Source organism: Haliotis rufescens, unplaced genomic scaffold (genome assembly GCF_023055435.1).
Source record: "Haliotis rufescens isolate VD_foot unplaced genomic scaffold, xgHalRufe1.0.p SCAF_18, whole genome shotgun sequence".
Taxonomy (NCBI): Eukaryota; Metazoa; Mollusca; class Gastropoda; order Lepetellida; family Haliotidae; genus Haliotis; species Haliotis rufescens.
In genome coordinates this window covers 9,345,564-9,362,061 of record NW_025963868.1, presented here as the reverse complement: position 1 = coordinate 9,362,061, position 16,498 = coordinate 9,345,564, and the positions used below count along the sequence as shown (strand labels likewise).

General features: G+C 41.6%; 1 protein-coding gene across 2 annotated transcripts; it reads left to right on the top strand.

Moving 5' to 3' along the window:
* Positions 1–378: 378 nt before the first annotated feature.
* On the top strand, positions 379–14,568 carry LOC124122606. 2 transcript variants are annotated; one of them, XM_046485683.2, is made up of 8 exons: positions 379–582; positions 3,085–5,268; positions 6,428–6,524; positions 8,063–8,177; positions 9,234–9,323; positions 10,562–10,697; positions 12,317–12,441; positions 14,084–14,568. In XM_046485683.2, exons 1-8 carry the CDS (start codon positions 483–485, stop codon positions 14,324–14,326), a joined length of 3,090 nt encoding a protein of 1,029 aa, XP_046341639.2. In that variant the 5' UTR covers positions 379–482; the 3' UTR covers positions 14,327–14,568. The 2 variants fall into 2 exon arrangements, with proteins under 2 accessions (XP_046341639.2, XP_046341640.2); XM_046485684.2 differs by lacking the exon at positions 379–582 and adding an exon at positions 1,210–1,355.
* Positions 14,569–16,498: the final 1,930 nt, after the last annotated feature.

Genomic DNA, 16,498 nt, shown 5'->3' with positions numbered 1-16,498 from the left:
AGAGAGAGAGAGGAGTTGTTTACGGGCAGACGAATCTGAATTATTTCAGACTGCGGCAGAAAAACAATTTCAGTCAATGAAAACGTCAAGATCTATAAATACATTTATTCAACATCAACAACAGCGGTTGTCGGAGAGTGGCATATATTGATGGCAGGGTATTTCCTTTTAAAAAATACCGCTTTGACAATGCAGTTGCGTATTCATGTGAAACTCACTCCTGATTGGTGTGTATATTTCATATCCGCCTATTAATACCAATCGTCAATGGTCGCACCGTCGAAAATAAAAGGTTTTGATTGGACTGACGAACCCTGTGGCTATAATTAGGGGATTCCCCTTTTGCCTTGCAGTGACGTCACAGCCAATGGGATTCATCTTCCGGGTTGACAGATCAGTTCCATTTGTGATTCCACAACTTGCGCGGAGAAGAGTGAGGATCGTTCTACAAGTTGTCATTTCAGTGTATAACGCGTGTGACGATGAAATTCACATCGGGCGAGTTGCCTGATGATGTTGAAGAGGACGGGACGTGTGATTTTATTGACGCTGACAAGAAACTGGATAATATGACATCAACAGGTTAGTGTTGGTTTCGATCGCATCCGTCTTGAAATGTTTTCTGGGTCGGGGCAGTGAAAATGTTCACTTCCCCTTCGTCCGCAATACTTTAATCAGATTATTCGTCCTTGTCAGTAAACAGGAATCCCCTGTTACCATGGACGGATACTAGAATACTCGATTAAATATATAAAGTCGCATTTGCGTATTCACTGCTTGAAAAACGGTTTCGCAAATTTTCGTATTCGCAATCTTCACTAAATTACGAAACTTGTTAGATGTATAGTTGGTACTATGGGTACCTTATATAACGTCATAGCACTAATAAATATTTGCCATCGAGATACAAAAAAAGACATTTAACGAGTGACCTCTCGTTTCAATTTCCTGTTCAGTGTTTGTTTTGATTCAAATGATATTTGTTTATTACCATAACAGTTCGATGACAATAGGGGCAAATCAACATTGGAAACTATACATCCTGATATACTAGTATATAGACCAGAGACCATTATACCCACCGGCATAGTGTCTACAGCCTAGCTGAATAAGATCGTATATCTCCCATGGGTGACAGCTGGTCACGTGATTGCTGCGTCACAACTGTTACCGTTTGACCTACATGTCGGGGAATGAGCCTGACACAGCCCGTGTGACAGCTCATGCATAGCTAAGGATAGTTCACTGTGTATGTATTGTCGGCCATTGTTAGTTTTATCTGCCTGAGCGTAATCCGGCAAGCATCGCTGCTGAAGTAACCAGCTGGTAATAGTACCGTTATCTCTGCGTATCAGGTATGTTGGACTGTCCCGTTAACACTGGTCAGCTATCATATCCTTGGCGAGAGATTCTCACGTCCAATGCTGGAGAGAGGCAAGGCAAGATCGTCACGATGTGTTGACAATTTAGTCACGTACATACGCAATTTGCGCGTTGCATTTACCGAGGTGTTGTTTTGAAACAGAAAATTACGTCCAATCTTGTGCTTGTCAACCAGTTTAACGTGATAGGGTGTTATATGACATAATTTAATGTGTTGCATGATGTCGTTTGATCACATGTTGATAAGCTCACAGCAGTTTGTATTATACCATCACTACTCCTCTTCATCTTCAGCTTCAGCTGTACATTGTACTACATTTTTATATTTTACTGTTAAATGGCAGACCCATAGCGGTAGTGGGCGTGTTGTCACAATTCTGTCACCATATATTGCATATAAGCTATTCTATGCCTTTCATGTACAAATAAAATGTGTCCTTGTAATCTATTTATTATATGAAGCAACTAAAATATGTTGAGTGAGTATGCCGCTTTCAGCAATATTCCAGCAATATCACATTGGGGGACATCAGAAATGGGCTTCACACAATGTACCCATGTCGGGAATCGAACCTGGGTCTTGGGCGTGACGAGCAAACGCTTTAACCACCAGGCTACCCAACCGTCCCCTGTTTTTAACTGGTTGTTATGTTTTAATGTTTCATATCTTTATTGTTTAATCACAAACAGAAAAGTAAAAGAAATTCAAATTTAAACATCTTGTTGGTTTGGTTATGTTGAAAACTGTCACAATTTTAGTGAACAAGTGGTAGAGATATTAGCTGTGTGTTTCTGTGATGTAAATATTGTACAATAGGAATACAAGTTGTACTATGCTAGCCTTACACATGAGGCTAATAATCTCTTTGCCAATACAATCTCAATACAAAGGTTTAGCATGTGTTCCATCCACTGATGTGATTTCCGTTTGCAAAAGTTTTATATGAATACGATGCTAACAAATAATAAAGGTCAAGGTCAAGGTCACATTCTTATCGGGTATCATTACAGTGAATGACATCACATAGTGCAGATTGATATCAACCAATTGTTAGAATCACAGAATCCCCAAGACATCGTGTAGCCCTATCCCGACTTAAGGAATCTTAGTCAACAGTTTATTGAGCAAGTAGGTATTACGTCAATGTATGGAGCGAAATATGAGTAGTTCCATCAAGGGGACCTTATTTGCATATTCAGTAGATCACGGTACCATTTGTTCTCTTTGTTGTTTAACGCCGCACTCGGCAATATTCCAGCTATATGACAGCGGTCGTAAATAATCAAATCTGGACCAGACAATCCAGCATCGATCCACGCAATTGGGATACGGTGACATGCATCAACCAAGTCAGCGAGCCTGACCACCAGATCCCGTTAGTCACCTCTTACGACAAGCATAGTCGCCTTTTAAGACAAGCATGGGTTGCTGAAAACGTATTGTAGACCAGATCATGGTACCAAGTTTATTGGATTGTTTTTTTGCATGGATAACACTAGTTTTTGATAAACTATTATAAAAATATCATGATTATTATAAAATTCATATTGCCATGTGGAATATTTATTTTATTTTATTTACATTTTGATAATGATATGTTATTGTAAAATTGTGGAACATGTTTTCTAATTAAAACACACTGTTCAACTGATCTTATAGTATGAGCTGACATGTTGTAAGATATTTCTTTGATGTTTCAGGAAAGCCTCTTTTGACCGACCGAAATGGGGAAGTAGAGGAGGCGCTATCAAAGGGAGGTAACTCAGAGGTGAACACGAACAATAACAACATGTCCCGAACACAGAGTATTCCTCAACCAACCGAACATGGCCTCTCTGATTCCGAAGACAACACAACCGGAACAACCCCTGATTCGCTGGTCACTGCCCTTTCCAAGGTCACAATTTCAGACAAGGTCAAATCTGTTGCGGAAATCAAACCAGCGAGCGAGGTCGATGACCTGAGCAGCAAAATCTCCAATGTGACGTTGGATGAGAAGCCCGGCGTGGAGGGCGGAGAGCAGTACACCGAAATAAAGGAATCGGAAATCACTACGCTGGCGGAGATTGAAAAGAGGAAGAAAGAGGAAGCGGAGACCGAAAAACCTAAAGAAAGAGGCCCCAACCATGGAATTCCCAAAAACCACAAACCACATGTTGACCGATACGACCATGTCGCTAGCAAGAACTACCCAACTAGCGTCAGCCAACAACTCTGTAGCCAGTTTCCTGGTAATTACAGTCAATCTCAACAGATGTACAACAACAATATGGTTTGTCAGCAACGGTCCACCATGAATGGATACCAACAAGGAGTGACGAAACGCTCCCGTGATGAATATGACCAACAGCCTTATAAGTATACAAAGCCTGTTGAACCGATCAACAACCTCAGTGACCCATCCAAGACACTATCTTCAAATCTGACTTTCTCAAATGTGGTTTCAACAAAGGGTTTTTCCGGTGGCCAGGTGATGGTGAACAGCCCCGACATAGAGTCTTTGATTCCTAGTTTCCCGTGTGGGGACACGGCAAATTCGGGTGAATTTGATATTCTCAATTTGCTGAGTCAGGGCGAGGAGTCTCTCAAGGATCCAGAAAGAAGCATGTGCTCGGAGATCCTGGCAAACGTCCCCCCATACTCCCTTCAGCACGGTTACCATAACAACATCATGCGTCAGAATCCCCAACTGGTCCAAGGGTCGTATCTGGATCAGACTCAAGTCAATGTCAACCCCATGATGGAGAATATTTGGCGCCAGAAAGGAGGGGAGAACCGAACAAGCTTCTCTGCAGAGGACTCCGCCAGTGAGGGCTACATAAGCGAGGGAGCTAGCAGTCCCTACAGCCCCTACAGTGACATTCAGGACTCCCCGACCGAGCAGACCATGTACTCCCCTCCCCCTTCCGTCGACAGCGGTGCTTGCATGATGTCAGCTTCAAGTCCGGGATCCGCTATCGATATCGGAAGTCCGAGGAGCTCCACGATGGGGTTCGAGTCGAATGTTGATGTGTATGACAGCAGCTCCAGACTTCCCCCTACTCCTACAACCTCCCATCAGACTGTCCAGACCAATCATGGGTATACCCCTCCGACGCCAGGCTTTCAGAGCAATATGGCTTACCAGGGCCTGGAGTATCAAGTCACAGGAGGACCAGTTAACGCAGTACATCAAACTGGATACTTGCAAACCGCTGGGGTTGCCCCAGGTAAAGAAATGGGTCAAAATAGCAGTTATATTGATAACAATTTGGAGACATTTTTGGATGTTATTGAAACCATTGGGGAGGACCTGGTTAAGGCTGAACACAAGAAGAAACAGAAGACTCTCACGAAAGGAATACAAGAAACGGTGGTACCAGTTCAGAAGCAAGCACCTGTTCCCCTGCAACAGAAACTGCCTGCTACTAGTCAGTCTGGTCCCAGGAAGAACGTCCCGGTGGCCAGTGTCCAGCCCAATCAGATTCATCGTCAAGTTCCGACCACCAGCACGCCGGTCCTGTTGGTAAAGCAGACTCCAAGTACGATGGGGGTTCCGATATCGGTCGCCCCGAGTGTCGTCAATTCTCAGCAGATGAAGGTGTCCTCTCAATCTCCTGTCCCCAACGGTCAGATCCTTGTCATACCTGCCACGCCCCAAATCGTGTTTGTTGCATCACCCCCTCAACCCCCAGCAAAGAAGACCCCCACATATAGGTCGATACGCCCTAAGATTCAACCAAATCCTGTTCCGGGGATAGCTCCCGCCTCTGACTCTAGAAATGTGACCTTGAGTTCGTCTCCAAAGTCTGTGACAACACCCAAACCAGCCCAACCATCATGCCCAGTGTCTCCCATGACTGGTGGCCAAGTCTCACAGTGTCCCAACAAGCCTCAGCCTTCAAGTAAGTGTACAAAAGTTTTTGAAGTACCGTATTCGACATAATAAGCGCCAACGGCGATATTTGCTAATATATTGGCACGTGAACAATCCCAGTTAGCACCCCTTCCAATTGATCAATGTACACAAGACTTATTTATTCGTGTATAATACACACTCCAGTGTTATATGCACCCTTAATTATGGGCAATTAAATTCTGGAAAAATGTATCTGTCGTATATAAACAGTTCAGACTGTCTGCATAAACCACGAAATTTACCTTTCAACTCTTTTTCCACCAAAGTAATATTCTAATAAGACCCCCCTATTTCTAATTTTGAGAGCGCTCTGGGCGCTTATTACTTTGAATACGGTATGTCAAACCCATGATGGCATGACAAAATAGTCAGTACACATCAGAGATACGGAGAATTTCACCTGTGCGTCTCTTGACATCAAATACATCAACACAAATCAATAAAAGTTTAAACTCAAGTCTTGCCAAGGGTTTTAACTTTTATCGACAAGCATTGATATATTTCTAGTGGTTTAGTGGCAGAGAGCGAAGGTTCAGGGTTCGATCCCCGGCCGTGTCATACCAAAAGATGTTAAATGATGGTACTTAATTATTGCATTTGCTAGATCGCCAAATCAAGATGATTAAGACATCCTCCGTGGTCTAGTGGTAAAGCCTCTTCCCGGAGAGCGAAGGTTTAGGGTTCGATCCCTGGCCGCGTCATACCAAAAGACCTTAAAAGATGGTACTTGTTGTTACCCTGTCTGGCGCTCGGCATTAAGGGGCTAAAACAATGACTGGTCGGCTAGGAGTCAGAATACTGTGTCTGAGTTAGGTATTCATGTTAAACTGAGGCATGGTATCTCAGTGGGTTAGCGCTATAAATCGGCATCAGTCCGTACTGATATAGGATATGCGAGGATATATCTATATAGTCTAGTAACATTAATTGCAGCATAATTCAAGTCACAAATCAAATATTTTCCAATGTGTGACAATGAAATATCTCTGAAAATTAGCAAAATCTCATCACACGTCAAAAAATCTCACTGCTTTTGGACCATGTCAGATTTTCTCTCATGGGTAAAACTTTTCAGGATAATCTCTGTAGAAGATATTGTGAACCCTGCAAGTATAATGTATTGACCACAATATTTTTCTTTCCAGCTCCAAAGACAAATGTTAACCAGTTAAACATTGCTCGGAGATGTGTGGCGACAATGACTGCAGAAGAGCTCAAGTGCACGGACCAAGATGGAGACACGTAAGTTGGATTAGAAACTTGGAAACTTGCCCCTAGAATTGTCCCAGGACATGTGGGAATTAGACCATGTAGACTGACTGGGATTAACGTCGACCTCATGGGGATTCAAAGGACGTCCTAAATATTTCATGCTTGTCGATACCAAATATGTCAAACAATATGGGAAAACAGTCAGGTCTTAGGGAGTGTGTCATCCATTGTTACGTCATGGTTTTTAACCAATCAGGAAATTCGAATACATTTACTTCTTTCGCAGCAAAGGTCAACGAGGGAAATTATGCCAACTCTGTCATACAAATGATCATAGTCAAAAAAGGGATTGAATTACAGTCAATGCATAGGCAAGTAGCCTGATTCAAGTAGCCTGAGGCCCGTGTCAAGTAACATTCTGGTCAGTCTAGTAAGTCTGCGGCTTAAGCCAATGGTCCGAAGCCCGAATCAAGTAACTTTTTGGTCAGTCTAGTAAGTCTGCATCTTAACCACCGGTCCGAAACTAGAATCAAGTAACTTTCTGGTCAGTCTAGTAAGTCTGCAGCTTAAGCCACTGGTCCGAAGCCCGAATTAAGTAACTTTCTGATCGGTCTAGTAAACTCTGCCAGTAATTCTTCATTTGATAACATTAGGGCTGGCTGAAAAGATCGACAATCAAAATGTTCGTCGATGGGCTGAAATATTAACAAATATCAATATGAAACGGTTGTCTTCAATAATAACTCACATTAACTTTCATGATGAAAGAAAGTTTAGATTTACTGAAACAGTGTGGGCATTGTCAATAATGTCAATTTTCGAAGACGGAAAGCAACTGATTTTCTTATATCTCAAATGTCCACAAAGTAATCCATGCATAAACGTGTCACTGCTCACCAGTGGCTTGAAATACGTTGTTTTTTCCCAGGACTTTCTTAGTTTGAAGTTACTTTTCTGAATATTTATCAATAATTGATCGATGTTTGGTTTAGATGAGTGAGTGAGTATGGTTTTACGCTGCTTTTTGCAATATTCCAGCAATATCACGGCAGGGGGGACACCAGAAATGGGCTTCACACATTGTACCCATGTGGGGAATCGAACCCGGGTCTTCGGCGTGATGAGCGAACGCTTCAACCACTAGACAACCCTCTGTCCCATTTGGTTTAGGGATTATCGATCTCTATGATGTATATCGATAGCAAGCCCTACAGGACTTGAAAGTCCACTATGAATTATGCTGAATGCAAACTTGGCTAGGAAGACTTGAGACCCATAAAGATCTGCTTGCCATAAAAAGCGACTATGCTTGTCGTAAGAGGCGACAAACGGGATCGGGTGGTCAGGCTCACTGACTTGATTGATGCATGTCATTGTATCCCATTGCGTTGATCTATGGTCATGATGTCAATCACTGGATTGTCTGGTCCAGACTCAAATATGTACAGACCGCCTTCATATGGCTGGAATATTGCTGAGTTTGGCGTTAAACAACAAACACACAAACAGGAAGACGTGACTTTATGATATTTGGAACAGCAGGTTTGGGAACAATGTCTCTGTTTCAGGTATCTTCATGTGGCGGTGTGCAAGGCAGACAAGTACATGGTGCAGGCGCTGTTGGAGAGGATCCTACGGGAGAACCTGCAGACCATGATAGACACACAGAACAGCGAGAGACAGGTAGGAGAGATGTTGCCGTGGCATTGTCAGTCATCACATAGTGTCAGTCATCACGTTGCATTGTCAGTCATTATGTGGCATTGTCAGTCATCACATAGTGTCAGTCATCACATGGTATTGTCAGTCATCACGGACTGTCTCCATGGTCTAGTGGTACCAAAAGACGTTAAAAGATGGAACTTGTTGTTACCCTGTCTTGCGCTCGGCATTAAGGGGCTAAAACAAGGACTGTTGGCTTGGAGTCAGTATACTGTGTCTGAGTGGGGTATTCATGTTAAACTGCGGCATGGTATCTCAGTGGGCTAGCACTATAAATCGATCATCAGTCCTGACAATTACAAGCAGCCACACACACACACACACACACGCACGCACCCAATTTCACATCATGCTTCACATCAGTCATCACATTGAACTGTCAGTCATCGCATGGTATTGTCAGCCAAAGCTGTTATGGTTAATTGGGTGTGATGTTTTAGGGGTGGAGCATGGTATCAATTTGGTAAAAGAATTACAATAATTCAGTACTGTCATTGTATAAGAATATTTCCAGAACATAGAAGATATTCCTAATACAATGCTTGTTCTCCACTTCCTGTCTGGTTGCCATGGTTTCTTTTGTTATATACTACATGTTAGATGTATATGACACTTTACATTTGGAACTTATTTATGTTTAAAGGAATTAGTAATTAGGTGAATAAGTATGCCCTGTTACACATAATGCATATTTCTGTTATAAACAATGCATGTTCCTGTGTCAGACAATGCAGGGGGAACAGGTGGCCCAGTCGTCTAAGGCGCCGCAATTCGCTGTGCAGAGTAGCGTTCCTTGGGCACGCCAGAAACCCATGATTGTGTGTTCGAATCCCAGTTCGCCCCGATTATGTAACTAGGTTTGTCAGCACCATACCCGTGCTCGTGAGTTTCACCGAAGTGGTAAACGTCTGAGACCTGCATCACTATGGGCCATGATATGACTGGAATACTGTTAAAAGTGGCGTTAAACCCAACTCATTCACTCACTGACTCAAACAATGCATGTTCCTGTTCCAGACTCCCGTGTACCTGGCCGTCAGCGCTAACCAGCCTGAAATGGTGGAGATGCTTATCAAATATGGCGCTGATGTCAATCTGCTTGCAGAGGTATTTATACCCCTCTCCTCATGGTGTGGGCAACTTGAAAAAATGTTTAGATGTAATTCTGTTACTCTGCTTCCAGGGGATTTCTTTAAATTATGTCCACTTATACGTTGCCTTGTTCCACAACAGTGACTCAATAATCAGGAAATGGTTAATCTTTACAATTGTTTAATCTTTACAATTGTTTAATCTTTACAATTGGTTAATCTTTACAATTGGCTAATCTTTACAATTGGTTAATCTTTACAAATGGTTGATCTTTACAATTGGTTAATCTTTACAATTGGCTAATCTTTACAATTGGTTAATCTTTACAATTGGTTGATCTTTACAATTGGCTAATCTTTACAAATGGTTGATCTTTACAATTGGTTAATCTTTACAATTGGCTAATCTTTACAAATTGTTGATCTTTACAAATGGCTAATCTTTACAATTGGTTAATCTTTACAATTGGTTGATCTTTACAATTGGCTAATCTTTACAAATGGTTGATCTTTACAAATGGCTAATCTTTACAATTGGTTGATCTTTACAATTGGTTGATCTTTACAGTTGGTTAATCTTTACAATTGGTTAATCTTTACAATTGGTTAATCTTTACAATTGGTTAGTCTTTACAAATGGTTAATCTGTACAATTGGTTAATCTTTACAATTGGTTAGTCTTTACAAATGGTTAGTCTTTACAATTGGTTAATCATTACAAATGGTTAATCTTTACAATTGGTTAATCTTTACAAATGGTTAATCTTTACAATTGGTCAATCTTTACAAATGGTCAGTCTTTACAGTTTCACTGGAAAATGTATTAGAATTTAGCACTGACAATTTCTGTCTTGCAAAACTCATATAAGTCAATATGTTTACCATGACCTCATGATGTTTGATATGATGTCACGTTCATGTCACAATGGACCATATAAGCACTTACAGTTACCCCACAGAGAGTCCAATTGCAGTCTGAAGATAGACATTGTCACACACAAATATATGCCGAAAAATGTTTTGTCAAGTGGGAACTTGTGATGATAATTTTGGGATGTGCATTCAGCTTGTACCACTGCGTAACCATGGTAACCCTGCTATTGATGCACATCACTCACACTGTCCAGAAATAAGGTGTTGGCTGTGTTTTAGAGGTCTGTGTAAAAAATACGAAATCATGAAACGTTGCTATAGCAGTCTTGTGTCGCTTACCTCTCCAAGGCATACATATTCAATGTGACAATTTGATTCCAGCGGACATCTACAAATGGACAGAAGGAAGTGAAGGCAGCCATTCACAGCGCATCCTCCAACGGAAAGGACCATCTCGCAACACTGCAGTCGTTACTTAAAGCACAGGATCTGAATCTCAACATGTTCAACTCAGATGGTAAATCTAATGACACGATTAAACCTATCACCATAGTCATGAATAATGTCAATAATTGGTTGTCTGGTTTCGTCACAATCACATTAAAATCAGATCTCAGTTCTCGCTACCGCTAAACAAAGATCTGAGGACATCCCATTACGGGTCACGTCAGAACGACTTTTCATCCGACCAATCAGATAATCGCTTACCATATTACGAAAGTGACAGTCGGAATGTGATTTCTGATCATGCAACCTCGAAAATTTTCACTCTGAACGATAGTGACGTGTTTAATGACTGAATCCATACAAACTAGACCATCTATTAGCCATCCAAGAATGTTTTTTTGTTCAGGTTTCAAATTTGTAATTGAGAATTTGTCAAAATATGTTTCGAAGCGTAGTCGCCAATTTGAAATTAGTGCCGTAAAGCACAAGAAAGCTGCCTTCTGATTGGTCTTTACATTGGTCGGTCAAAGTTCGCCCAGGTCGGTCTGACGTGACCCGTAATGGGATGTCCTCAGATCTTTGTTTAGCAGTAGCGAGAACTAAGATCTGATTAAACATAGTTTTTGAGGTTGCATGATTAGAAATCACATTCCATCACTTTCATAATCTGGTAAGTGATGCTCTGATTGGTTGGATGAAAGGTCATTCTGACATGACCCCTAATGGGATATCTTCAGATCTTTGTAGCAGTAGCAAGAACTAAGGTCTGACTTTAATGTGATTGTGTGTTGAGAATCTTAAACTTGTTAAATATGTTGTTAGTGTTTACCCATCTTTCACGTTTACATGAAAGACAGAGAAAGGATGTTCACTTCTCATTTTTGATCATTAATTGATAAATTCATTACTTTTAAACATGACCCGTGAAGATCCGGGTAAGAATAGGTCTTCAGCAACCATTGCTCGCCGTAAAAGGCAACTATGCTTGTCGTAAAAGGCGACTAACGGGATCGGGTGGTCAGGCTTGCTGACTTGGTTGATGCATGTCATCGTATCCCAATTGCGTGGATCGATGCTCATGATGTCAATCACTGGATTGTCCGGTCCAGACTCGATTATTTACAGACCGCCGTCATATAGCTGGAATATTGCTGAGTGCGGTGTTAAACAACAAACAAACAAGTTTTAAACAGAAATTCCACCACTTCCAAACACTGTAGGGGGCACGGGTGGCCCAGTTGTCTGGGGCGCCGTGATTCGCTGTGCAGAGTTGCATCCCTTGGGCACGCTAGAAACCTATGATTGTGGGTTCGAATCCCGGTTCGCCAAGATTATGTTTCTAGGTTTGTCAGCACCATACGCGTGCTCGTTGGTTTCACCGAAGTGGTAAACGTCTGAGACCTGCATCACTTCGGGCTTTCCTCCCACATTAAGCCGACACGCCACGATATAACTGGAATACTGTTGAAAGCGGCGTTAAACACAACTCACCCATCCAACCCCAACACTGTATATACTACTCAAAAGAAGTTAAGGACCACCCGATTCTTACTCTTGTTAATCTGTCATGTCATGATTAACTGTAGTACTATTAAAAGATTGGGTGTTCTCAAGGTTCTTTCCAGTAGAACCTATAATAACAGGGCCTAGTTAGTCTTGAACGCTCTCTATGTGATATTTTGTTTGCAGGGTGTACAGCTCTCCACTGCGCCATCCTTGAACACAGCCAGCCCCGCCCGGACTCCGGGACCCCCACAGACAGCAAGCCAATCATTGAAGCCCTCATCAGGGCAGGGGCCGACCCCAACTCACAGGTGAGAGCAGCTTTGTTTTGTTTGTTGTTTAACGCCGCACTCAGCAATATTCCAGCTATATGACGGCGGTCTGTAAAATAATAGAGTCTGGACCAGACAATCCAGTGATTGACATCATGAGCATCGACCCACGCAATTGGGATTGATGGCATGTATTAACCAAGTCAGCGAGTCTGACCACCCGATCCCGTTAGTTGCCTTTTACAACAAGCATGGTCGGCTTTTACGGCAAGTATGGGTTGCTGAAGACCTATTCTACCCCGGATGCTTCACTGGTCGAGAGCAGCTTTCATCAGGTACTTGACCAGTCAGGACAGGAGGGAGGGAGGTTGAATGTCGATGTGAACAGTATTTCAGTTAGATAACTGCATGTCAGCTCGTATATTGTCTGGAAGGTAATTGAAGGTACCAACGTTTGTTACAATATCTGAAAAACTATTGGACCTACTCCAGTCAAAGTTGGTATGAGATCTTTAAAAAGTCAACTCAACTCGAAAGGGTGCACAGGAATACGGTGTTAGCGTTGGGCGTCTCCACGTGCATGATTCCCGTGCACCCTTTCGAGTTGAGTTGATTGGTTCAACTGTGTCATATGGCCCTGTGACGCAGGGGTAGCATTATGCAGATGGCTGTTACAATGAATGCTCGTTCCACCCGTGACGAACAGGTCTGGTTATTGATGAAATATAGTGATAGCTAAATAGACAGATTTTTTATTCATGCACCGATTGTCTTCAAATGTAAGATCCAGTTATATGTGACTGTTAAATAATCTCATACCAACTTTGACTGGAGTAGGTCCAATAGTTTTTCAGATATTGTAGTAAATGTCGGTACCTTAAATTAACTTCCCGACTTATAGCGCCTTGTGGCGAGGGTTCAGTTTGTCCAAAGGCTCTTGTTTGATTTTCCACATGGGTACAATGTGTGAAGCCTATTTCTGGTGTCCCGACTGTGAACGCACACTCTTCATTGACCACTTCCATAGTCTAGTGGATAGAACATAGAGAGAGCGAAAGGTTGTTTTTTCTATCCCTGGCGTCATACAGAAGACGTTTATAAATTAGACTTGTTGTTGCCCTGCCTGGCGCTCATCAGGTATGGGATAAAACAAGGACTGGTCAGCTCAGAGTCAGTATACGACCCGTGAAGACCCGTTAGAATAGGTCTTCAGCAATCCAGGCTTACCATAAAAGGCGACACTGCTTGTCGTAAGAGTTGACTAACGGGACTGGGTGGTCAAGTTGGCTGACTTGGTTGATGCTTGTCATTGCATCCCAACTGCATATATCGATCTCATGATGTCAAACACTGGGTTGTCTGGTCCAGGCTCGATTTTTTACAGACCGCCGCCACATAGCTTGAATAGTGCTGAGTGTGACATTAAACAGCCCACAAACCGACCGAAGTCCAGACAAGTACAAGCAACCACACACCTCCATCTTTTTTTTCAATGCTCCTCTACCTGTGAAGATCTGTTAAGATCTGTGAAGATCTGTGAAGATCCCATTCTTGTCATGAGAGGCGACTAGTGGGCTTGGGTGGTCGGGCTCGTTGACTTGGAATATAGCTGAAATATACAGCGTTAACAAGCGAAGATCACAATTCTGATGAGTGTTTTATTTTTATTTTTATTTTTCAGGACAAAAAGAGCGGAAAGACAGCCTTCATGTACGCACTGGAGACTCGGGACTACACTTTGATTGACACTCTGTTGACCCTTGTTGATATCACCAAGGTCAGGTGTTACTTCCGCACACAAGCGTTTGACGGAAGCACGTGTGTGAAGATCATGGAGAGTAGGAAGGCCGAGTTCCCCCCCAAATTGTACGACAAGCTGACAGCCATTATGTCAAACAATCGCAGTATTCTCTCCCACAGATGAGCGGGCGACACATCGTTATTAATTTCTTGTCATGATACTACTGACGATGTTAGGAGCATTGTTTTTATCTCGTCTGTACAAAACATTTAGCATCCCACTGCTGTTCACTTCATTTCTGTACAGATCATTTTCGGTCATCAACATTTTATTACTTAATTTTTTGTACAGAACACTTTAATATTGTCCCCGAACTGGTTTAGAACTATTGTCTATATCATAATCATTTGCATCTATTTCAAAAATATTTTTTTTCATCAGAAACCACAACTTTTTCACTGTGCAGAGTTGTATCCCTTGGGCACACCAGGAACCTATGATCATGGGTTCAAATCTTGATTTGATTATGTTTCTTGATTTGTCAGCACCATACTGTACTCGTGGGTTTCAGCAAAGTGGTAAACATCTAAGACCTGCATCACTTGGGGATTTCCTCCATCTTTGTGTTGATATATCACTGCTGTTCAATCTGTGTCAAACACAACCCGCCCGCCTACTTGTAACATAGATTTCAAAGAGGTGTTTGAACAGACGTTTAGTCTGTTCACCTGTTACTCTTTTTCAAATAATGTTTCATGAGTAAAATATTTTTAAGGCATACATCTAGCTTTTGGACATCCCTTTTGAAGCCATTGTATTCATGGATCTGAAATTTTGTATATAGGCTTCCTAGCAATGATGTCTTAAGAATTGCTTTTCATGTCAACATTCAGTTTGTTATTTAATTTCAAATATTTTGCCATAATTTTTTAGCATGAATTGAGCCTTGAGACCTCATCAGCAAACTAACAAAGTGTCCTTGAACGTTGTCGTGTTGATATTCATATATTCCAGGACTCGCGACTGGTTTTCCCCGTTATTGCGCATCTGTAAATTATCATTATTATTAGTATATTCATCCATGGTTGTAACAAGCCTGCGTTGCCAATGCCGACGTTATCAGAGTTCATGAGGCATTTGGCAAGGGGCGACTGACAGGATCAGGTGGTCACGCTCGCTGACGTTGTTGATGCCATCGTATACCAAATGCATAGGTAGATGCCAATCACTGGATTGTCCTGTCCAGACTTATTTAGTTACAGGCCACCGTCATATATTCACCAAAATATATTGCTGAGTGTGACGTTAAACAACAAACAAAAAACAAATATGAGACATTTAATGTTTTGACACAAGAGTCAGCAGATTATAGTTCTCTGAAATCTGTGACTTTTACAGACGTGTACAGACTTTGTATGTGATCAGTAGTTTCATAGAGTTACCTCCCTTGTTCACATCAACTCCGTGTTTGTCCCTTCCCTGAGTCTCTTCATTTAAGTGTTCAGGGCTGAAACGGTTTATTGCAAATAGATATGTCTCTTCAAAGCAATGTAACTTGAAGGTTCTTTTGTATTTATTGGATGCACGAAAAATTGGAAACAATTAAAACCAAAAATTGTGTGTGCAGAGAACTCTGCAACTCTTTTGACATAATTTACTTTTTGTGTTCCAATCCAATAATAAAAATAATTAATTGTAAGTTTACAAAATACAGATTATGAATTCCAGTGCGTTGATTTAAAACTGATTTTTAAACGTTTATTGATTTTCAACATGCATTTTTGGAATAACTCCATCTGATTGCCACCATATTTGTTCCATCTTTGCCTTACTGCACAACAGCAAACATTAAACTGATCTGATTGAATAATACTATCAGGACGAGCACAGTTTTACCAATCATAGAACATCCTATACCAGTGCCCTTTTGTGTGTCAAGAATATGACGCCTATCCAGGTCCTGCTCAGGGACCGATATTCGGCCCCAAGTCTGTACAAAATGTCAGTCATAAATTCCCAAATTGGAATTAAAAATGTTGGCCTTATTAGCAAAAGACAAAAGAAGCCAACACCCTACAGTAATTGTCTTTAGCTAATCACCCATCAGATTTAATTATCTGGTTCCCTTCCTTGTATATTTCCACCTTTTGTTATCTTACCGTATTCGACGTAATAAGCGCCCCGCTCTAATAAGCGCCCACGGCGATATTTGCTAATATATTGGCTAGTAAAAAATCCCAGTTAGCACCCTTTCGATTGATCAATGTACACAAGACTTATTTATTCGTGTATAATACGCACTCGTTTGTTATATGCACCCTTAATTATGGGCAATTAAATTCTCGAAAACATATC

Coding starts and splice junctions, on each gene's coding strand:
- LOC124122606 (XM_046485683.2), top strand. CDS start 483: ATGAAATTCACATCGGGCGAGTTGCCTGATGATGTTGAAGAGGACGGG. Junction 5,269..6,427: donor CAACAAGCCTCAGCCTTCAA/GTAAGTGTACAA, acceptor TTTTCTTTCCAG/CTCCAAAGACAAATGTTAAC. Junction 10,698..12,316: donor CAACATGTTCAACTCAGATG/GTAAATCTAATG, acceptor TTTTGTTTGCAG/GGTGTACAGCTCTCCACTGC.